Source organism: Neopelma chrysocephalum, unplaced genomic scaffold (assembly GCF_003984885.1).
Source record: "Neopelma chrysocephalum unplaced genomic scaffold, ASM398488v2 Primary Assembly neopelma1_147, whole genome shotgun sequence".
NCBI lineage: Eukaryota > Metazoa > Chordata > Aves > Passeriformes > Pipridae > Neopelma > Neopelma chrysocephalum.
The window spans coordinates 13853932-13877320 of record NW_020897809.1 but is presented as its reverse complement, the minus strand read 5'-3'; the positions used below and the strand labels follow the sequence as shown (position 1 = coordinate 13877320).

General features: G+C 42.3%; 1 protein-coding gene across 25 annotated transcripts in view; it reads left to right on the top strand.

Moving 5' to 3' along the window:
- FOXP1 (forkhead box P1) overlaps positions 1-23389 on the top strand; it is a 345834-nt gene that overhangs the window by 164100 nt on the left and 158345 nt on the right. For 6 of the 25 annotated variants that reach the window (XM_027700840.1, XM_027700836.1, XM_027700839.1 and 3 more), the window contains exons 1-2: positions 6916-7209; positions 17552-17733. In XM_027700840.1, the coding sequence (XP_027556641.1) occupies positions 17563-17733 (171 nt within the window). In that variant the 5' untranslated portion in view covers positions 6916-7209; positions 17552-17562. The other 19 variants (XM_027700822.1, XM_027700825.1, XM_027700827.1 and 16 more) reach the window with 10 other exon arrangements.

The following is a 23389-nucleotide window of genomic DNA, read 5'->3' as shown; positions in this document are numbered from 1 at the left end:
AATCGGTGGGAACTTGCAATTTCCGAGTTACAAGTTCACACGCCAACTGCGAAAGGAGAAAAGCCGACGTGCGAGGTTTTGCAGAACCCTGACTGTCTCCCTTCCGGCTGAGCTCTAGTCTGTGCTCCCACCGGTGTCGTGTGTGCCGACAGCCGGAGCAGGCACCGGGGCTGGCAGCTCCCTTCCAGCGTGTGGGCAGCCCGAGCGGCACAGGAAAGCGGGAAGGGGAGGAGAAAAAAAAAGGAGACCGAGATGCAGACTCAGATTGAGAAATAATTTCAGCCATGCCTCGGCGGATGGGAAGTTGGGTTAGCTTGGTCTTTGGAAAAAAAGCAGGTTGGGCAGTGAGAAAGGAGCGGATCATCGGCGGAACAGGTGGTCGTGTACAAAACATTCAGTATTTTTATGTATTTAGTAACTCTTGAATAACAGCTATGAGAGATCCCTTTGCTGCTGCCTATGCTGCCTTCTCAATTATGTAAAATAAGTTTTGTGCATTCTGCTTTTACATTCTTTAATATTTTAGGGTTTAACTTTGTTTCGTTTTTTTAAGTCTTCAGCGGTTGCATGTTTGACACGGTTTTGTTATCCTAGATGTTATGTTATGATCTGGCACACAGAGCATTAATTCCTTTATCAGCTCTATTTCCTTTACAGTTGTTCATTTAATTGAGCTCCTCTGTGTATTTTACAAAACAAGATGCATTCATTACAACTTGCAGACCTCAGATAGTATTGTAACATGTTTCAGAAAAATAGCACTTTTGTAGATAGTTGTGGAAGTTGGGTGGTTGGTTTATTTTTCAGATGATGGGAGGAAGCAGTAGCAGAATTCTTGCATGCATAATCAGTCAGAACTTTCCAGAAGCTCTTTATTCTAGTTATTTTCTTTTAAAGCTGTGTTTACTCTAAGAATTTGGCTGAGGCAGTTGAAATATGTGGCTGCAGTGTAGAACAAAATACACTGTATGTTTTGTTACTCTCCTTGTTCTGCTTTGACTTGTACAAACGGTTTTAATCCAAAGGAAGAGATCATACGGTCTGTGACTGCGGTATCCTACAATCCAGTTTAGGGTGCAAATTACCCTCTTACGGCACATCCTGACACTGAATAGTCTTGTCTTGAATAGACTGTAAATAGAGAGAGTGTATCCTCCTCTTTCACAAGCCCTTGGAGCAGGAAGCCACATGCCTTAGCTCTTCAGTGTTCGGGAGCCAGCACATCTGTGGGACCATGCACCTGCATGTGGCTGGAGATGTTCAAATACTGTCTTCAGTGCACATTTTGGATGTTAAACACACACTGCTGGTTGTAAATGGCCCCCACATGCTGCTGGGGATTCAGCACCAGAAAGGCCATTTCCTGAAACACAGAGCAGCCTCTGCCAAACTTGGCAGTGATGGACCCTTCCAGTCCAGGGCTGAACAGCTTTTTTTGGAGAGGTCGTGGGGCCACAGTGTTGTCTGTTGAGAAGCTTTCTGTTCCGTTGGCATCATGCATGGAAAAGGTATGGGCAGCCACAGGAGTGCTCACAGTTGCCCACTGTCATTGGTCAAGGCAAGCTGGAGAGGCTTATTTGGTGTCTGGTAACTCCTCTCTGCTGTTGAACCCTCTCCCAGCCATCTCTGGTGGTGGCTTAGAGGTGGGCATTGCTCTTCAGCCATGGGTGAATGCAGAAGAAGGATATTAAGAGCTTGGCTTCCTGCATCCTGACTCAAAAGTAGGCATGTGTGCTTTTTCTGGTAAGTTAGAAACAAATTGGTTTCGACAGAGCTTTTTTAGGGAGTTTTCTCAGGCACAGGATGAAATTTTGAGGTGGAAAAAATTCGCACTTTCCCCCCCCCCCTCTATTGGGCCAGTGTGATGAGGACCAACTGTATTTTTGGGTGCTTGGGATCCATGTGTGTGGCTGTTGAGGAACATGTGCAGTATGTACACGTCTCCTGCACAGAAATGTGGTGGGATGGGATCCTTGCTCTGAACCTGGGCTGGAGCTGTTCCTGGTAAAAAAAAAAAAAATCCACCAAGACAAAACTGGGGGGAAAGCACTTCTTCTGTCCCAGTTAACTCTGTTGTGAATGATGTGAAACTGATATGTTGGGTACTTCAATAGCACGTGTGTGTGTATATGCATTAGCTTACAGACCAGTGTGCACAGGCACATGTTTGGTTTCCCTGCTCCCTCGTGCTGCCCTAGCTGTAATCTGAGAGACATAGCCCTTGGACAGGGCAAGGCAGGGAGACCATCTGTGTTTCCACAAAAGCTTAGCTAAGTGCATTTTTCATATTATGTTATGGGCCTGATTCTTGTGGGGGGTTAGATGCTCTCAGTTGTGGGTGCTCAGCATTTTTGCAAGTCACCCTGCTCAGAAGTTGGTGGTTACATTTTTTTTTTTTAAATGGGAAAAAACATTTTTCCATTTGCTTCTCCATAAACTGAAACCACTACAGAGCCCTAGCTTAGTTTTCCCCACAGAAGCACACTGATGGAAGCATGAGAGGGACTGCAGGTCTTGGAAGGCTTGAAGTGTGTGAAAACAAGGAGTCGTAATGAAAAGGGTTTTGCAACTTAATTGTAGTGGGTGTGCCTTTGTTTGTGCAAAGAAATGAAAGTGCTGGAGGCCGAAGTGCTTTCTTTATCCTCAGAATAGTGAGCAGTACAAACTTCCCTGGCCAGTTCTGCCAAGGTGCCTGAGACCTGCAAGTCCCTGCAAGGGTTTGGCTCTCTGCTCACTGGGACCCCTCCCATGGACTTGGAGCCTTGACCCATCTGTCCTCACAGGGCTCTCCAGAAATACTGTGTTTTTGCATGATGGACCTTTCTTGGTCTCCAAAGTGCCCTTCTTATAAGGTGTTTTGTTCACATCACAGACTCGCTGCATTTGAGGAAGTCAACTGGTCCTTTGCAATGGTTTTGAGATTCATGACTTGCCCTCTGGATGGGTCTGCACATCTCCATGTAGCCAGGATTAAGCCTGTTGAAGGCAGAGGGCTTGTTCCTCCTGCACATTGCCTCGAACCCCTTTGGAGTAGTCTGTGAATCCCTTCAAATCTGGTGCCTGGGGGCCGAACTCCCTGCTGCCTTCTGCTTCAGCCTCCTCAGCTACCCCGTGCCCCACAGAAATGCAATCCATTTTAAATAGATGCTGTTTGCAACATCTTGGACTTGCTGTGTGAGGATGAGAAATGTTAACATAAATTCTTTAAATAACATCTACTAGTGTTGAATGCACAGAATTATAAAACATTTTTATATTCTGAGACTCATTTGCATCTTCACATTAAAAACTGTGGTTTTCTTCTCTGGGAATGGTTGCGAGATCTGATTTGTTTTGAAATCAAAGCTAAATTTGTGTTCTTGCTTTCCTCTTTGCCCTTCATTTGACAAATTTTTCTTGTTCTATAAATACAGAATTGTAAACAAGGGCTAATCCTTAGCAACAACCTGGAAAGTTAACATTTCTCTCCAGCTTCTATTATAATTAATTCAGACACTCTGAATATGATGTGATTTACACATAATATTCCTAAGGCCAGGAGGTACTAATATCTTGTTAGAGAACTGAGGAAAAGAACACGCTTTTGTGTGTGCCATATAACATAATTGCACTGCATTTTCTTTCATGAGAAGATGTTTAAAGATGCTTTTTACTTAGCATTTGAAAAATGAAAGGCTTCTGCTTCTGCATTTGGCTGAAATAGTCTTAAATGTGTTTTCCCTCCTGCAGCAGTCAACATTGTCAAAACATTTTGCAAAGTACATTTTAATAATATGGGTTAGGACCATCATTATATTAATTTAATTCTCTGTGTAGGTAAATTCATAAGATGCTTCCACTTTGTCATAAAAGTTTTTCACAGTAAACATCATCTGTTTTCCCTGTGCAAAAAAAGGAAAGAGATAATCTAGTCAATGAGAGGATAAATCCCTTGCGTGAAAATCATGAAAATATAGCTTGAACAGTCTTTCTCTCATGGTCCATCATTTTATTTTATTTAATTTTCATTTAATTTTGTTTTGGTCTGTTTATATTTGTTCAGGGAGTGTTTTTGTAGTGTTAATCTATGTAAGCCACATGCAGTTGAAAACTGCAACTCCCAAAAGACTGTGATTAAAACATTATGGATGTGGCAAACCACAAATGCAAAAGGAAGTTTACATTTAGATTTTCTTCATAAAATATTTTATTCAAGTTTTGTAATACCTTGGTATCGTGGTCAGCATTGCCATAAAAATTCTGTGTTATATGGAATGATACAATCTGTGAAGCATTTCCCATTATGTAGACACCATGTCTTTAAATTATAGCAATTTCTTAAGATTTTAAAGCAAAATGAGCTCTTAGAAGTGTGATTAATAGCAGGGAATGAGGCTAACACTGGGTCATCAGTGGCACTCCATTACAAAAAAGGTTGGACTAATAAAAGCATCCATCTATTTGACCAATAAAGCATTTGAATGATATGCTTATAGTTTTTATCATAGCATAGTTACTTTGTACTGAATAAACTGTGATTTTACGTGCTGGAAAAGGACCGTGGAACAGGCAGCGCTGCTGAGGTGAGAGCAGTTGCCTCAAGTAGGGAAATATCAGGACTTTTATGTGAAGCTTGATGTTTTCAGAAGCCTTCAGGTTGCGGTGTCTAAATTTTTGAAGCTGCTGTGAAATATCTAAATCCCCCGTGACCTGTGCCTGCCTGCCCACAGTCGTTCGGTGAGGCTGGCCCTCGCTGTCCTGCAGGGAGGGGAGAAAGGAGGGTATTGTGTGTAATCATTAATTCAGAGTTAAGTCCCCGGCAGCCCCAGACATCAGAAATACTCTGCTGCAGCACAGGAAATGGGGCAACACTTCTGTTTTCCTGGTGTGCGGACGCCAACCCCGTCCTCGAGTCGCACCTTTCATCCTGCCTGCTATTATGCTGTCAACCTGATGTATTAAAAAATAGGCCGTTGCCTGAACAATACTGCATTTGGGTTTTATTTAAATACCTACCTTATTAGTAGGTTGTACTGATTTCATGGTTTTGAACAGGGTTTTTCTTACTACAACAAAAGGCTAAATATTTTCTGATAAAGCAAACGGAGGTTCTTGGCCAGCTGTGGATGTCCAGGATTGTGCTGTGGAAAAAAGTACCAAATATTCTAAAACTTGTGAAAAAATGATGAGGGGGGAGGCTTCTGGCCATCATGCTGTTTGCACATGAAATGGCAAGGGAGGGGAGATTAGTGCCAGGGCCAGCTGTGACCTTGGATGCTTCGTGGATTCGAAACAGGGATGATTTTCCTCATTGTGTGGCAGTGGTGCTGGTGCTCATCAGATGGTAGTGGTGAACCAGGGAGGGGCCACGGTGCAGCTGGGAGAAAAAACGGCCCGTGGTATAGCCCACACCTACATCCTCTAACCCCACCCAACTAGTACAACATCTTAAAGGGCTTATTTTACATAGGAGAGGGATGAAGAGACTTCTGGAGGTCACACTCAGGGATTGTGTCAGGGAAAGAATGTAACCCAGAGCCCTGGATTAACCTTCACAGATAGGACCATCCGTCTTCTCTGTCTGTACTTCAGATCTTTTCCAAAATCCATGTTCAGGAGGGAGAAATTACAGAAACCTTCCCAGAGGAATGTTGCAATAGGCAACTTCTTGAGTGGTACAGGGATGAGAGATGGAGAAGGAAGAGCTTTATGGAAGGTGGCAAACCCAGGGAATTTTGGCATCCTAAGCACCTTGAGGACTAATGTCACAGTGCCTTGGGGCCAAGAGAGAGGGATGTCGAGTGGGGGCTGGTTGGGGACCAGAGGTTTTGGTTGTGAGAAGGCATCCATGAGCCTTCTGACCCCCTTGGGTTAACAAAAAGGAGCTGAGATCTCTACAGAAATCAGAGGATGGTGATGGGAGGCAGAAGCAAAGGAGTTGAGGATGGGAGAGAGAAAGAAGGAGAAAGAGGGCTGAACCATGGCTTGCTGGTTCATCTCTGCTGCGGGGAGGTGGCATGGCCATGGGTGTATGTGTAAACCACAAGTGTCCATGGTCGTGCTGGGAAGGTACTGTTGTGTTGAAAGCTGTTGTTTTGCTTGTTTTTTCTAGGAGTGAAATGAAAATTTTGCACCCCACCTTTTGCAGTTGTTGGTTGTTGGTGTTGTTTTTTTTTTTTTGAATGCAAATGGCTCTTTCACATCAGTGGTTTGGCCGGTAAATCTTGTTCCGTGAAACACTTTCAAGTGTTTTCAACTCCTTTCTTTCCCCTTTATCAGAACAGATGCACAGCTCTCTATTTTTCTCTGCTGCCTGTTGTCTTGAGGTTGCACAGCAAGACTGCAAAGGCTTTTTTGTTTGTTGTTGTTGAAGGGGAGGAAAAAACCCTCAATCCACAGAAGAGTTAACAGGATTTCACTTGATCTGCTCGTTTATGCAATGAGTAATGCGAGGTTGGTAACAGCAAATTGTTGTTTATAAGCAAACATGGCACTGTGTAAACAAGAAGGCCTGGTCCCCAACTGGTTTGATTTCATGGTGGTCAGCAGCTGATGCATGTAACGTACAACCTTTCTGCTTCTCGAAATGTCAGAAGAATGACTATTTGTTTGTCTTGAGTTCTTCCCAGCTGTTTACTCTGTAATGCATTTGCCTCAACCTTGATTCCCTAAGAGTGGCCCCTTTCTCCTCCCTGCTCTGTTTACATTAGTCCTGCCCCGAGTGTCACCTATGAAATCTGTTGATTATTCCACCTGGTTAATGTTAAATTGCTCTTGCAAGATGATGTGTTTGTTCATAAACACAAATGCTGGGCCCCTTGTTTACTGTACCCATGGCAGCAATCAGTTATTAAACAAATATTGCTTTGTTTGCGGGTGTGAGCAGCAGTTTATCCTGCAAGGTCTGGAAAAAAACCTTTAAATGCTGGGATTTTGATAAAGGAGAAAAAGGGGAGCTTGTCCCTGGAATGTGGCTGAAACTCACTTTGGTTTGCTTTGCTTATCTTTAACTTGGGTGAAGGGGCTAGAAAGATTAGCAAGTTGTTTGGTTTTTCCAAGAGATTTCCTTAGTGTAATGATATCTATCCAGTTGTTTGCTTTTTTCAGAAGGGAGAGAGCACTCCTGCAAGACGACTAGCACAGCGGTAGACGGCTGATGGCTAGAAAATCCTGCATGGAGCAAACAAGGAGGTAGAAGGTCTAGGACAAAGATATAGGGCTATGAACCAGGTAAATCACCCCAAAAGTACAGCCTTGCCTTCTGTGTCAGCGTTTGGTTGGGGGCTTTTTGGTTTCCCTCTTTCCTCGTGTCGGATTTTAATTGATGCGTGTGCCCTCGATGGAGTTGGAAAAGGCAAAGCTTTCACTTTTATTTCTGAGGAGATCTGAGGAAAATGTGTTTTAGAAGCAGAGCCGTTTGAATGGAGAGAAAATACCAAATTTAAAAACGTGCTCTGTCGCTCCTCCTCCTGCAAGTGAGATGACAGAGCTGCTTTTCTTCTTTTTATAACTGGAAAACTGCGTTTATATCTGCTAATTTCTCTATGCTGCCTGTTTGTTCTTTGGTTTCTGGGAGTCCTAATTAGAGAGAGCCATCCTGGTAGTTGTTGCTTTTGGGTTGTTTTGAAAACGAGCAAGAAAAACTCGCTCACACCATCTTTGTTTTTCAGAATTATTGTTTGTTATTGTTTCTGAAGGGGGATTGGATTTCAAATGCCAGAATTTCAAATGCCAGGCAGGACCTGTTATCACTAACAGTAAATTGTTAGGGCTATGCACACAAAAGGAGTAAACCGTCTTTGAGTGACCTTGAGAAAGAAATGTTAACTTGAAGGTGTTGTCTATTCCTGTATATGTGAATTTATTTGTTAAAATATGAAGGTGTTGTCTGTTCCTTTATATGTGAATTCATTTGTTTAAAATGTCTTGAATATACGTTTTTCAAAAGGCTTTTGAAGGATAAAATTTAATAATTGTCCTTTTCATCCCCTGGAAAAACAAGCAACAAAATATGCATAGAAATGTGATCTATTGTATTCCATAGTTCAAACCAGTGATCCAAACATACTGTTTGTTTGGGCTGCTGGAGCAGTGCTGGGGCTGGAGGGGAGCGGGAGGTACCTAAGTGTGTAAGTGGACAAGCTGGTCATTAATTGACTCGTGTTACTGCGATGAATCAAACCTTCATTGCCTTGGACTAAGTGAAAATAGTGAAGTGAAAATGGTGTTGAGCAGAATTATTAGAGTTGCACCTGGCTTTGAGGTGGTTTTTGACTTCTGGAGGCTGCTAGACAATTCAGATATGCTTTAACAGAGATGTGTGTGGAGGGTGGGAGTCTTAATTCATCTATAGCCAGCACTTGGTACGAGGTTTGGTATCATCTTGTTGTAGCAAAGCTGCTTCTGTCTGGCATAAACTGACTATATTTACTAAATGCAACTCTGGTCTTTTATTTGGTTGAATACTCACCTGTTTTTCTGCGAGACAGACTGCAAGAGTTTATGTTGCAAGCTCAGAGCAGTGTGCATACAAACAAATAAGTCGTGGCTGTGAGAACAGCTCTGCAGTTTCTGTTCCTGTTCTGCACAGAACAGCGGGGAGCCCCGCACGCTCTGTGATGCCCGGGCTGGGATGAGCAGGTGGGTACCTCCCCAGGGACACCAATCATGGGGCCAGCACTGAGGCAGCTCTGCAGCCTCTCTCATCGTGCTGTAGTTGAGTCCTTCTCTCTGGAGGAGTCATTCCTCTAGTGCCATGGTGCTTGTGTCCATGCAGTAGCAGTCACAAAGTCATATGGCACAATGAATTATGGCTTCTGGTTGGGCTTGGGTTTGTTTGTTTTTTTTGCTGCTCGCCATTCCTTTCCTTCCGAATAAACGATGATCCCAGTGATGGTAAGGATGCTTTCTGTCAAGCTCACGGCTGAAAGACAGCTCTCCCCAAGAGAGAGGAAGGAACCTCACTCTGCCGATGATGGTATGTAAATGATTACATCGTATTTGCCAGTCGCTTGGAAGTGGCCCAGCTCTAGAGCTTTTATGCAGCTATGGCATGAGGTTCATGCTGAATATGGATTTAATAGCTGTCAAGCTGAGAGGCATAGATTGAGATAGAGCTGGCTTTGCCAAGGGGGTTTTGTTTATCCCAGGTGAGACTGGAAGTAACTTGTGTGCATGTGTAAAATTAAGGCAGAATGCAAAAATCTGATGTGGGTAAAGTTGAGTTGTCCATTGTCTGCCTGATGCTTTGGGTCTTACCTCATGGGAAGGAGTGAGACCTGTTGTCTTCACAGCTTGGTATGTTTTGGTGCTCTAGTTTTTCATGGGGACCAACTCCAGCTCTTTTGAATTGAGCATATGGCAACTTTTTAATGTCTGTTTCAATTAATTCTTCTTGGATTTGCCTGATCTCTGTTGTTACTGTTTGTGGTCAACAACGTGCTCAGCAGAAGAGATTTCCGTGGGGGTAACTGCACTGACTGGTTCTCTGAGATGTTTAAGTTGTTTGACCATGATTTCACAATAAGTCAGTGTGGCACAAGTGGGATTAGGCTCCTGATTCTCCTTCCCTTCTTCTCACCGCAACTGTCTTAAATTTCCTCTCCTGCAGAGCATCAGTCAGCCTTTCACTGAGATGCCTCCAAATGATTTCAGGTTGCTGTGGTCCTGGCAATACATGCTGGTGCTGGAAAGAAGGAACCCAGGGCAATGCAAGCCACACTCACCAACAGTGAAAAAGGTTGTGCCATTGTATATAGTTAAATAAAGAAAAAGTTGTGGCAGCCTGCATCTAGACAGGAATGAGTGAAGCTGCTCTTCAGGAGACTAGAGAGTGGCAAGTGGACTTAAACCCTGGTAATAAACCAGGCTGGTCACCATCATGACCCACAGGGAGGAGGGAAGGCAACCCATGTCCTTTTTCCATTGGCCAAGGTGATGTGCTCAAGCACTTTTGGAAAGCACTGACTAATCACTCACTGACTTTAGTCACAGCCTCACATTTTTATCCTCCTTGTCCACTTCTTACCTCCCTCTGCATCATCAAGTAGCTCTACCCCAGGACTGGGAGGGCAGGTAAGGGGAGCAGCCCTATGTAAACCGGGTGCCAAGGCTGTGGATCAGCCCTCAGGGATGCTCCAAGAACAGTGTGATTTGTTTCCTTTCCCCAGAGAGACTCAGCACGTCACCCCTGCGATGTGCTCAGCCTCCACTGACCCGAGGCTTGGGATGAATCCAGCCGAGGTGAGAGTGTCAGGGCTGTGCCTGTGTCAGGAGACAGAGCCAAGGATGCGCTGTGGGTAATCCCATTTCTTCTGGACCCTTTATTTCCTAAGCACTAAATGAAATTTCAGATTTTAGATACGTCTAGACATATACAGTGCACGATAAAGTTGATAATACATTAATCATTTTTAACAACAGGTAATATGCATAATTTATGGTGTTACAGTGCTATCTTTTTTGATATTTATGATGGATAATGCTCAGTTTTTGCCCTCATATTACTGCTTTAAATTATACCACAAGAAAATTAATGAGAAAGTAGATTTATGGGTTTCATTTGTTTGTCAATTCGGAAATTAATTGGGTGTTAATTTTAGCCGTCCCTCATCAGACCAGGTCTTTAGTATGTGTGCATTACTTTGCATTCATTGAAGCCTACCTCCCATTTACTGTGGGTCACTAGCTTTGCATACATTAAAATAGCCCTCAGGCTCATTCTCTTGATTACTTTTTGAACTGCCATGCATTAGAAAATTTACGCCTTTCTGTTATAATTATGAAAATTCTCTATTGGAAGATGGTGCTTGCATAACAGCAAGTGTACAGTCGTGCTCAGCGACCTAAGATCATATAGCAAATCCCAATACGTTTTTGTTCTAATCCTAGAAAATAGCACTCTCGACAATCTTTGTTGTGTGAGTTTCATCCTTTGAAATTTCAAGGATCCATTTTAATGCATTGAATTACCTCTTTAAGCTGAGGAAATATCAAAGGATTTCACCTCATCGCTGTCTCTTTGTTTCCTCTTTCCACACATCCCGTGCGTGTTCCTCCCTTGCCTCGCTCCAGGTTTGCCTCTCCTCCTCCAAACGCCGTTGTCAGACGTGACTCAGCATCGCTTTTCAGGACAGCCGAGCCTGATTCGCTCTGTTCCTTACTATTTTGGTTGATTCTTAAATATGATCCTTAATTGCACTTTGAATCCCCTTCTCCTTTCTCCTACTCCTGCACAATTCAGCAACCACCAGTAGTGTGTAGGCGAGTGGCCTTCAAAGGGGTAAGTTTTATCCAAAAAGTACCCTAATGTACTGACAGTTGATCTATAGTTAGTTAGTACATAATTATACCTAAAATACACCCTGTCAGCAGGATAAATGACGGCTACTGAAAACTCTAAAAGCATGACGGGTGTTCACCCATCTGCAATGACGAGAGCGGAGGGGTTTGTAAGTTGAGAAAGGCTGGTGAGTTCAGCATGATCTGATTTACTTAAATCATGCCATATGTTGGGATGGCTCTTTCTAATAGTCGTGCTAACCACAAACACCGGCAGAGAGAAGTCGTCTGGTCCACCTGGCTAGTTTGGACTCCACTCCCCGGCGTTATTTCTGCACTTAGCATGGTGGCAGCCCTTGAGCTGCTCGTGTGAAGCTGGCTGATTCACAGTTAATTGTGACATGGTGTAATTTAGTAAATGAGCAGCTGAACATCTGTACGCCTTCCCCCATGGCACATCAAAGCCTTACCTTACACAAGGCTTTTAATTTCCACTAGTGAGTCCTTTTTCTTTTACTGAACTCATGGATGGCGGGATGGTGCTGCTGGCTGCCTCACCAACCTAGGCACGGGGTGTCAGCTGGAGGAGATGGGTGTTTCAGCATTGCCTGGGGGACATCAAAACATGTTCCCAGAAAAATTCAGAAGCGGTGGTGGGATGTGGAGCCTGAGGTGCTTTCCCTGGCAGGGCACTTGCTCCAAAGATACTGGGACTAAAAGAGACCACCTGTGAGCTGGACAGGGGTCTCCTAGGAAAGGTGGTGGTCCTGGTTGCTGATCCCAGGCAGTGCTGGGAGTGCCAGGCTGGTCCTGCAGTACTTTTGTCCCTGTGCTGGGGGCAAGCAACAGCTTTGCTTGTGCTCTCTGTTGCCTTCCCGGTCACGCTCTGGAGCACGCTTCGTTTTCAAGAGGTAAAATCCTGTCTTTGCAGCGTTGTGTTGTCATGGAATGCTTCCAAACATTGCTTGTTTGGTGTTTAATTTTGTTTTTTATTTTTTTGGTTGGTTGGTTGTTGTTTTTTTGGTTTTTTTTAATTGCACAGAGAAGTGCTCTAAAGTTAGTCCTGAGCCTGATTTGGGGAACTGCTTGTAACAAATAGGTAAAACATTTAATTATAGACCATGCACGTATGGATGCTATGCCTGCCTGAGAATTTCAGGCTAGATTTTGTGATTTGATTGCTCACTTAAAACTGGTTTTACCATTAGCTCTTCTGCCTCTAAATGTAGAAATACATTTTATAAATCTGTGTTGTGTTTAATTTACATGTCCTTTCATGGCTGGGCCAAGTTCTTTAAGGGCATTTATTCTGCTTCATATAAATAATTGATCAGCCAAGTTAATTTACTTCTGCCTGACTTGGTCAACCTTAATTAACTGCCCTGGAATAAAGACTGAACTTTTTGTTAGCTTAAAATCTTGCACAAATGTGGCAAAGAAGTGTTGTTTTATGACAACACTTTTGCTCTAGCACTGATCCCAGGGGACAGAAATGCTGAATGATCTTTATATGCGTATATGTGTATATATATATATTTGTGAACACCTCCAAATACTAACAGCTGAAATAAAATCATCAGCCTTGGAAGAAACTTTGAAACACACAGGCTACATTGTGAATCTGTAGTCTGGGTTGAGTCTGGAAGCACATTAAAACAGAGATGTTAAGGCCCAGAAGACCCCAGGGATAGTTTTTTAAAAGTGATGAGATGCTTAAAGATATAGGTTGGTGCTTATTCAGGAGTCTTTAAATTGTTTCACCAGATGCCTCCGTGTATGGAGGCATCTGAATATCAGTCCCTTAGTCTTTCAGACTTGCAGTGGCTCCTCATGCTGACAGGTGCTTCAGTCAGTAAATCCTCCCTCGTGCTGACATTACCCAATGCTGCTTAGTCTTTAGAAACTATACTGGAAGGAGAATTGCAGAAATGGCACACTCCAGCACCCACCTCCTGCCTGCTAATCTCCATGCTTAACCTCGCTCATCTTAATAGTCCAGTGGAGCTGAGATGTGTATCTGCAGCATCTGGTCTTTGTGGTGTTGTGGACTTTATGGACTTGGATTTAATGGATGAGCACAGAACCTTTTCGAAATTAGGATTTTTTTAGGTTCTGGGTTTTTTTCCTAAAAACATCAGCATTGGAGTACTCAGATAATTTTGATTCAGACAAAGTTAACATCTGACCTATGTTTTCTCAATTTTGACCGTGCCCTTAAGAAATTGGGTGTCCTCTGCTTCTGTCCAAGTTGTGTGGAAGATGATTTGCTTTTGTCCTCTTGACAGAGTGCCATCCCTTGGTTCCTCTCCTCTGAAATTTTACTCCATTACCTTGAATGTAACATATTCACCAAGGAGATGGGCCCAACTGTAGGCCTTTGACTTTGTATTTGACGGTGCATCAAAGCTAGAAAAGGTTTTGTGCAGGTTAAATTGGGAATCTCAAGAAACTGATCACTGTTTGGAAATTTTTAAACCAGGCTGACAGTAAGTCATATCAGAGCAGTTCTTTTATTATGTGCTCCTTGATTTCAGGATAAAGTTTTACAAGCTGTTGTTCATACTGCAGCTTAGCTTTGGTCCCTTCATATGGGAAAAGCATCTTGTGTCATCTTTAATAATTCAGAGTCTTTCTGTATCCCTCATAACATGAAATACCATAGAATTTATATACAGAGAGAGAAAAAAAGAAAGATATTTAACACTGGTAAGAACCCACATATTTTAAGCTTTAAAATTATATTTTCCTTTGCAGAACTGATAGGAGAATTATTCTGCCTTCTACAACAAGTGAGATGGACGTGCTCTTTTGACATTAAATTTCTTCAGTCAGAACATGGTCTCCTGCATGTCATGGAAGTGTTTGTGGAGTACTGTATTTCCTATAATAAATGGTTATGCATAACAGCTTCTCCAGCACTATTTTGGTTATTTGGGGTTATATTTAGAGCAGAATCACAGTTTGTGATACCAGACCTGGAGCTTCAGTTCAGTTCCCACAGAACAATCATGTTGCATCAAGTCAACCTTGCTTTGCTTTTTTTCTTTCACAATTTTGAATGACAAACTTCAGTAATAGGCTCCTGTAAGGCCGTCTCCGCTGTGCTGGGAAGAGACAATTATCTCAGCCATCCTCGGTGTACGATCACCTCAGCTCATTTAGGTGTGCTCAAAAAGACAAATAATAATCATTCTTGCAGAAAGCTCTCGCAGGTTGATTTTCATGACATGACACTTAATGATCAAACCAAACTGTGATTATTTATGTCAACTCACATTTGACTGCAGTGAAGGAATAAACAGTTTTATCTTTTTCCCTTGAAATTTCTGTTTTCTATCAGAAATTTATTAGCAAAGGTATTTTAGCGCCGGGCTTGTGTTTTGTACAGGCATCCAGCTGAAGTTACATGGAGGTTGACTGCTTGTAAATGGGTGTTTTTAAAGCAAAATTTGCTCAGAGATGTTCACTTCTGCTTGTAAAATAATGTTTTGCAAATTCAAACATGGTCTCTTGGCAAACTCAGTTTCCAACCTTATTTCTTTGATAGCTGCTGCTCTGTAGGGTGGTCACAACCAGTGTGGAGGGGCTGGGGCCAGCCCTGTGCAGCTCAGCTAGTAAGTGGCTGGGGTTCTTCAAAAGGTAAAACAGGGCATGAAATTTCTCATGGAAAAGGTTTTCAAGAACTATGATCTTTTTGTGACCAAATACAGTAAATAATCCATCTTCTTCTTAGTCCTATAGGTTGGAAAAATTGTGGCAATTTCTACTTGTTTTCTTTCTTTCCAGGAGCATTTTTGCAGTTCTAGAGACAGTAAATAATTTCTTGACCAGTTTGGTTGTGAATTATTTTCTGTGTCCTGAAGATATTTTGCTCAGAAGGGCAAGCCAACAAATTGTGATCAGGCAGTGATGGATCTGCTCCTCAGTGGTGCACATTCTTCTTGCTGCTGTCAGAAGCACCTCGGAGCTTTGCTTGGTGCTTTCTTTGACTTCCCTGGTAGTTTATTCACGTTCTCGCTTCCAGTTTGTTGCATCAGAAGTGTTGGAAAATGAGATGTACTCCTTTACTGTTCTGGCACATTGGTTTTAGCATCTCTTTCCACCACAGGGTCTGCTGGAGGCATCTTCCACCAGTTCTTTGGTGTGTCCTTCCTTTGGTCTATGAGGTGGGCACATGCACCCACCATTACTGTGGTCCATCAGGACAGTCAAAGACATGAGTCTCTGGGTTTAACCTGCTAACCAGCCTTTCCTGGTGGTCATCTTTCTCCTCATCTGCTGCTGAGATAAATTAACATAACGCTTCATTTTCTTTAGTTGAGACTTGACCCCAAATTTGGGTGGAAACAGAAAATTATTACGTCAGTTCTTTCTTCTTGATTTATCTCTGGTTAAAAGAGGTATGTCCTTTTTAGTAGTGTAGCATATAAAAATTGCATGGTATACCCTTGAGTGACTTGTGAGCTGTCTGGAGACTCTCATTCCTTTCTCTTCTTCAGAAGCAACCTGTGCCATGCAGTGGCTGCCTGGTGTATGATGTATAATCCAGCCTTGCCTGTTAGATGTAAACACTTATTTAGACCTTACCATGCTTGTGGGCTTTTCTTACAGTGCTGAAAATGAAAAACACACCATACTTAGTCTGTGTTGGAGCAGGATCGTGTTAAAACCCAAAAGCATTTCCTAGTGGTGTTGGGAAAGCTGTAGGTTTGTTTAGATCTCTGGAGCTTTTACAGGGGAGTTGACAGAAGCTTTATAATGAGCCCCTCAGCCTTTTGTCCCCTGGCATAACTCAAAGATTGAGCAAAACAGATTGAAAGAAGTTTCTGGACCAGCTGAAATTTATTTAAATGTAATGAATGTCTGTGTCTGTCCTACTCCTGCCCATGTGCTTGGGCGGCCGTCGGTGTGAATATGTCCTGTCATGACTGGAGCAGGGTCTGGTTCATGGGTGGTTTGTCCTCCTCGGACATGAGCGGGCAAGGAGTGCTAACACATTGCTTTCTTTTGCCCTTTCTGATTGGTGTTTTCCGCTACGTATTGGAAGGGAAGGGATTTTCCTTCTTTCTTTTGATTTGGGGTAGTTACTGAATTCAAACAGGTTCTTCCTTGAACATAAAGCACCTTACTTTCAGGTGAACTATCCTGCACAGAGGCATTTGCTTCACGTGTGCACGTGATGATTTAGTGTGGAGTAGGAAAAGTGCTTGGGACACTCAGCTTGGCTTTCCATACCCCATCTCACCTGGGTAAGGGTGAGAGGAGGAGACAAAGGGAGGGAAGGATGTGCTGCTGGAAGCCGGACAGGTTAATGGCATTTAAACCCTGTCGCTTTGCAGGTGGAAATACTTACAAAACAACTCATCGTAATATCTCCAAGGTAGCAGTTTGCATGTGTGCTTTCTTTGGGGGTCTTGTGCACAAATGCTGATGTTCCTGAAAATGTGTGAATCCCAGGAGTTCTGGGGTAAGGAAACATGTGCTTGTCCTGACCCTTGTTGTGGAGCTTGTGGCCCACTGACTGTTGATGAGCACAGAGTGTAAAGCACTCAGGGACAGGCATCCACCAAGAGTCAGTGGAGAGGGCTGACTGTGATGCACTGTCGCTGCTAAGATAATGTTTAACCAAATAACACAGTAGGCTCCTCTCTGTAGTGCCTAGAGCATCCAAATTCGGACCAAATCCATAGCCAGAAATTTGGCCAGCAAGACTAATTCTGTGAGCAGTTGTAGCAGTTTTCCCCAAATGAAAACTGATGTCCAGCACATCCCAGACTCAGCTTAAATTGCTTCAGAATAATAAAAGGTGCTGGTTCGGCAGTATCATGGTGTGAATGGGAACCAAAATAGTGAGTGCTCTGCTTCACCTCCTTGCCCCTACACAGTGTATATCACGTTTTTGATATTGTCCATCATAGGTTGCCAAGAGTGACTCATCCGTTTCAAAGGAAAGCATCCAGATGTAACTAGAGAAATTTAATTATGGATTCTGTGTGTTCGTTCGAAAATATTTTTTTTTCTCTAAGGGAAAAAAGATGTTGAGCAAATAATACTATATTTAGAAGAGAACTAACTTACTAAAATTATAGCTGTACCAATGGATAAATAAACATAAACTAGTAGCATGAACCATTAATGAAAGATAAATCGTATGAAGGAAAATGACATATGTTTACAGTTTTGGCAGGATTTAAAACAGGGCATGTCTCCTTATATACAGCAACTGTTTTAACAGCTGCTTTTTTTTTTTTTATTTCCCCCCCCTTCCCTCCCCTCCCCTAAATTATTTCAGGTTTTTGAGTCATGATGCAAGAATCTGGGACTGAGACAAAAAGTAACGGTTCAGCCATTCAGAATGGAGCGAGCGGTGGCAACCATTTACTAGAGTGCAGCCTGCGGGAAGTGAGATCAAACGGCGAGACACCTTCCGTTGAAATTGGGGCTGCAGATTTAGCACATCTTCAGCAACAGCAGGTACTGTAAGATGCATTACGAGTTTCCTACCTACAGAAAAAGCATGAACCGTTTATTAACCCCCCCCCCACTCCCAAAGCTTTGCCAGGCCGGAGGATGCTTTCGGGACTTGCCTGTGACATTCTGCACGTTTTTTGTCCGTAGGGGATTGTGGTTCTTAATGTAAAGGGAAAGGTTGGACTTCTCTTCCGGGGCTCCTTTTTAGTCGTTCCCTGGAAAACACCCAAAGATCAGGACTTGCTTCCGTTGCCTGAATGTGTTGAGTCTGGTGGCAGTGATTGGGTGAACTGCTGTATACAAATAACTGGTTTCCAAAATATGTCACTGGGTGGAAAATACACTAATGTTAAGTTTTGGTTTTGTAACAGATTTTAATATAACCTAGCAACCTCTATCAACAGAATGTTTTCTATTAGTGAGAAAGGCCGTGGAGGTATCTGCTGTGCAGAACGTCAGAGTAAATAAATAAATACATCCCATGTCAGTGCTCGTCAACTCAGAAGAATTACAACCAAATTGTGCATTTTGCCATCATATTTTAATTAGTGTCTTTTCTGGGAAGTGACTAAGTTCACAAGTGTAAATTAGCTGCATAATACGTTTTGGCTTTTTCTTTTCCCTGATAAAATTCTGAAGCCCTCCGAGGAAATTTTACACCAAAGTGCTGGGCATGTATCATTAATGTGTTTGGGAACAAAGGCTGCAGCAGAGCCATGGTGAATACACTCACGCCTAACCCTCACTTTCTCTAATGCAATAAGGATTCTTAAAACCTTTTAAATAAGCAATTGGCAGCTGGTTAAGACTCCCCTAAGTGTACAGTGATCTTTTTAGCAGGTTGTTGTGGAGAAGAAAAAAAAACCGTGCTCAAAAACAAAGCAAAAGGAAGGCTTGGAGAGGAGCGTGGCACCCCATTTGCCAACCTAAGACAGAAAGCTGCCATAATTAAACAAGTCAGAAAAATGGATGATACTAAATGCACAGACTTTGGTTGTTTCAATCATTTTCATCCTACAGGTTTTTACTTGAAGTGAGAATACCATCAGTGAGAAAATCACAGCCATGCTGAATTCATTACTGCAGTAGTCACACAAAACCACGGATAAAATTTCAATAACTGCAGGCCACAGTTGAGTAAACAGTTGCACTGAAACTTAATTCCTGTTGACTTTTCCCTCATTCTTTGCCAGGGGCACATTCTGATTCGTAGTGCAAAGACAACAGGGGTTACAGCTTTGATTAATATAGGACAGTAGAAGAGGAGTGGAACAGTAAAATGTGTTCAACACAAAGGTCTTGTCTTAAAAAGGCTTCATATCAAAATGAGTTAATTACAATGCGTTTTCCATAGGAGCACTATGGAATTTTCCAGTGCTGCTTTGTGCAGAGAGAAACGAGGAGGGGGGGTCATGCAGACATGTGCACACTGTGGACCAGAATGGCTCAGACTTCTGGTCCTACCACCAGTTACTAACCCTGTGCCAGGGCTTCTCCACAGCCATCCAGAGGGCTCCTGCTGCCTCAGATAACGTTGTCATCTCGTGTGTAATGGGTTGTGTCATTCAACAGCCGCCCATTCGGTCAATTAAGGAGTGGCACCCATTCATTCCTCATTTCACTGGTCCTCCAGCCCTCCCCAGACTGTGCCCAGCCAGCCCAGTGAGAGCAGAGCTGTGGCTGGGGATGGGATTGCCAGGCTTGGGATTGCTTTCACTCAGCTCAGATTTTAGCTTGGGAGTTTATTTATCCTCTGCCAGTACAGTAAATGTGGTTGGGGATCTTGCTTTTCTCCAACTTCTTAAAAGACCTTTATGTTCTGTGTTTGAATTCTGCTGTTAATTGGTTTTGATGACTAACTTCTCCATGGAGTTTATCTTTTATGAAGCAAGTTGATTGCAAAGTTTAAAACAGGTATTAAAAGAATAAAACAACCAACAAACCCAAACCTGATAACAATAAAAGGGTAATCAGAGCTAGCATAAAAATATCAATCTTGGTGTTTGGAAAATATTTTTGAACGCTGAAAAGAAGAAAACCCCTTGTTTTCAGACAGCTAATGCAAGCATTTACAGATACACATACAACATGGAGCATAATGTTTAGATGTTTCTCCGTATACAACATATGCTCTCAGGTCACTTAACAGAATGCGTTCTACAAAACGCTTCTTCAATACAAATGAATGAGTTCTGAATTAAACAGCTATTTCTTAAGAGCATTTCATTCAAATCTTTTCATTTTGCCACCTGGCACTTGTTTTGTCTGGGGGAAAAAAAAAAAAACAGTGGTGGGTAGTTTGAGCTTTGCTGCTGTGATTAGTTGTGTGTTCCCAGGATGAGCGTGGCAGAACAGTGAAACCTGGACATGGAGTGGCTTGTGAAAGCATCTGTGCTGAATTTCAGGTCACATTCTTTGTGAAATTTATGCATTTATAAGGACTAATAGCTTTGTTAGTATGAGAGAAGAAAACAGAAATGGTTCAGGTTTTTTAGGAAGTTTTTATGGGTCTGCAAACTTGTAAATATTTTACCTTGGAAAAGTATGGAGCACCACAGATGTTCATATGTTTGCAGGAGCAGTGTATGGTGTGATCACTCTTGTTGTAAGTGCAGGGACGACTTGTAGGGCGAGTTTTATGCTTCCCATGTCATATTAGGGTGATTCTGCCATGCGAGGAGACAGAGTGATGTGAAGCTCAATTATTTTAGCATTAGCAATTTCATAACATGTACTGTTAAGATGGGAGTAGCAAATGTGGGGATGAGTTCTGCTATGTATAACAAAGCCAGATAGCTCCAACTGATGTTTATATTTGTAATGGTGAAGTAAGAGAGCCAAAGCAATACAAGTGACTCTTCAGGGACAGTACATCTGTGAAAGAATTAAGTAAAAATGCAAATACGTAGAGGAGAAGTCGCCACCAGACCCAACTAAAAGGGAAGGAAAACCTTTTCCCTCACTGTTTTGGCACCTGCTGAGAGTGGGAAAGGTGGCCTTCCCACCACTACTGACTCCACAGGTGCTGGAGTCTGGCACCTCATGGGGAGTGACTGTCAGGATGAGGTAGAATGGGTAGAGTTTTGGTGACCTGCTTATAAAGCCTCGAGTCAGTGTGAAGGTTGCCTGGGTCATTGGACTTTGTAAAGAGATTAGAGTGGGCATTTGGCATGGGATAAGGCAGCAGGGTTCGGGAGATTCCTCCCAATGTGCCCATAGAGACAGAACCAAGGGATGGGGCAGAAAACCTGGGAACAGGGTACCAGGCAGTCTGGCAACATCTGTTGGCTCTGAGGCATCATCAGAAACATCTGGGAGGTGCAAAATGAGTGTCGAAGTGATCCACAAGCAGAAGGTCAAGCTGGGCAAGGGAAGCTTGGGCAGAAGGTATGTAATGATGGGGTGAGTCTTGCCTACCAAGCGGTAATAAATAAAGACTCATGGGGACAAACTGCCTTTTAATGTACATGATCACAGCTGTAGTTGCTTCAGTGGTTTCTGACGTCTACTCAAATAGAAGGTTTGATGCCTCAGCCAGTTCCTTTTCTTTCTTTACTTTTTTTTTTAAGCTTATAAAATAAATATTATTTATTGCGTTTTATTTTTATCCTCAGGACTATTCATTAAAGTGTTCTTCACGTTATTAGCAGCGAAACAAGACTATGAATTGAACAAAGAGAATGATTACAAAGTTGAATCCTGATATATAGCAGCAAGACACCAAGCGCTGTGTTGCATGGTGGCAGAAATACAAACCTCTCCACATCAATAGCAAGATCCACTTTGATACCGTAACTTCAAGTACTGCCCCATGAGTATAAAACTCAGTATCTTTGTCTAATCCAGAATGCTTTTGAACTTTGAGGAGGTATGACTTTAATAGTAATTTGTTGACAGATTAGCTGCAGAGATTGCAAAGGGTTTATTTTGCAGAACTGGCAGGCTCGTATCAGTGTTCTCTTAAGGAAAAAAACACACACTGCTGTTTTGCAATTGCTTGCATTTATTGACAACCTGCGCTGAGCAGGCAGAATTGGAATGTTTGGGTAATGTAAACCTATAGCTTGTCTGATGGAGCCTAGTGTACTTTTAGGTAGTGCATAGATTGCTTGATAAAAAGGGGTTACAAGGTGACTGCGTTTATGACAAACTGGAGCAGCAACACAAACGCAACTGGTGCATGGAGAAAGAAGGAGGAGGTTTATATAAAGAATTGTGGGGAAGTTTCTTTTCTTCACTTTGTCTTTGAGCTGAACTATACTGTAATTATGAAGCGTCACTTCAAGCTTTCTGAAGAATTTAGATAAATACAAGTTTTGCCATGTGTCCACAAAGTGAGGAAAGAAGGGGGTTTTCCTTGAAAAAAATTGATGGCACTATATCCTGTTTTTTACTTCTATTCCAGTAAATGTATACAAATGAAAAATACTGTTTTGTTCACATATAAAGGGATGTTTGATAGACAAAAGAAATTTTAACTAGAATCTGGTGTGTGTGCCCAAGTCAGTGACCGAAGTTGGGGTATTTGTGGTATCAGTGTGAAGATGCCACTGTTGGGCCCTTTAGCAGTAGCTGTTTCATGAAGTGTTGAGATGTGAAGTGTTAGACTGAGGGAAGTGAACTCCAGAGGGAATATGTGGGTTCTTCAGATTGTGTTCGTGTTCAAAGGCAAGGGGAACGTACAAGAAATGGGGGATTCGATGTGTTGTTGAGAGGTTGCTTTAATTGGGCAGATCAAAAAGAAGATTTGACTAGAAAGAAATCTGAATATATCACAATATAAATGAAAGTAATGCCTTTTTTTTTTTTTTACATTGGTGAGTTTCATCTTATTTTGAAAACGTGTGAGGAGAGGTTACAAACCGCATCAGGAGTTTTTACAGTCCCATTGATCATGATGTGGACTTACCTCTGTAGAGCAAAACTGCTAAATTAGATCCAAGATAAAGTCTTTGTTTCATGTTGACATAACTGGGTTAGACCAAAATTGTTTGTTAGACTTTGAGGGAGCGTCTGTGTTGAGTCATTTTGTCGGAAGAGACATAAAGCCTAATTATTAAACTGCTGTTGCTATTGAAGAAGCCATTTTAAAATATAGATTAAACTCCATGCAGGCTACTGGATTGTGTCCGATTTTGTATCGTAGTGCCCTGATAATTGAAGATTACAGCATGGTGAAAAGATGACTGCATTTGTAGAGCTTGTGCTGGTTCATCAGAGAATGTGAAAAACAACTTTATGCTCTTGGTAACTTTTGTGTTTTTATCGTTCAGACTTTTCCCCCAAGTTCTGCCATCTCCCAGCATTGAACGGAAGGTGACATGATGTCTTTTTAGTCATTCAAATCTAATAACTTTTAATCTGAAGGTTAAGTAGTGAGATATAAACTAAAGACGATAATATCAATTTTATGTTCACTGAAGGGCACAATATACCTCTTTCTAGTAGAGGGAAAATTGTGCGTAAAATGTCTTTTGCTTTTCAATGGAAAAGCTGTGGCTCTGAGAGCTTAGGAATGAAGCAGCGCTGGAAAAATTAAATAAGTTTTAACATAGGCTGGCTAGCTTGCCTAGATTTTAGAATCAATGATTTTTTTCCTTAATAATTCAATTTTTAGATCTCTTGTCAATGAACCATGCTGAGAACATTCACACAGCAT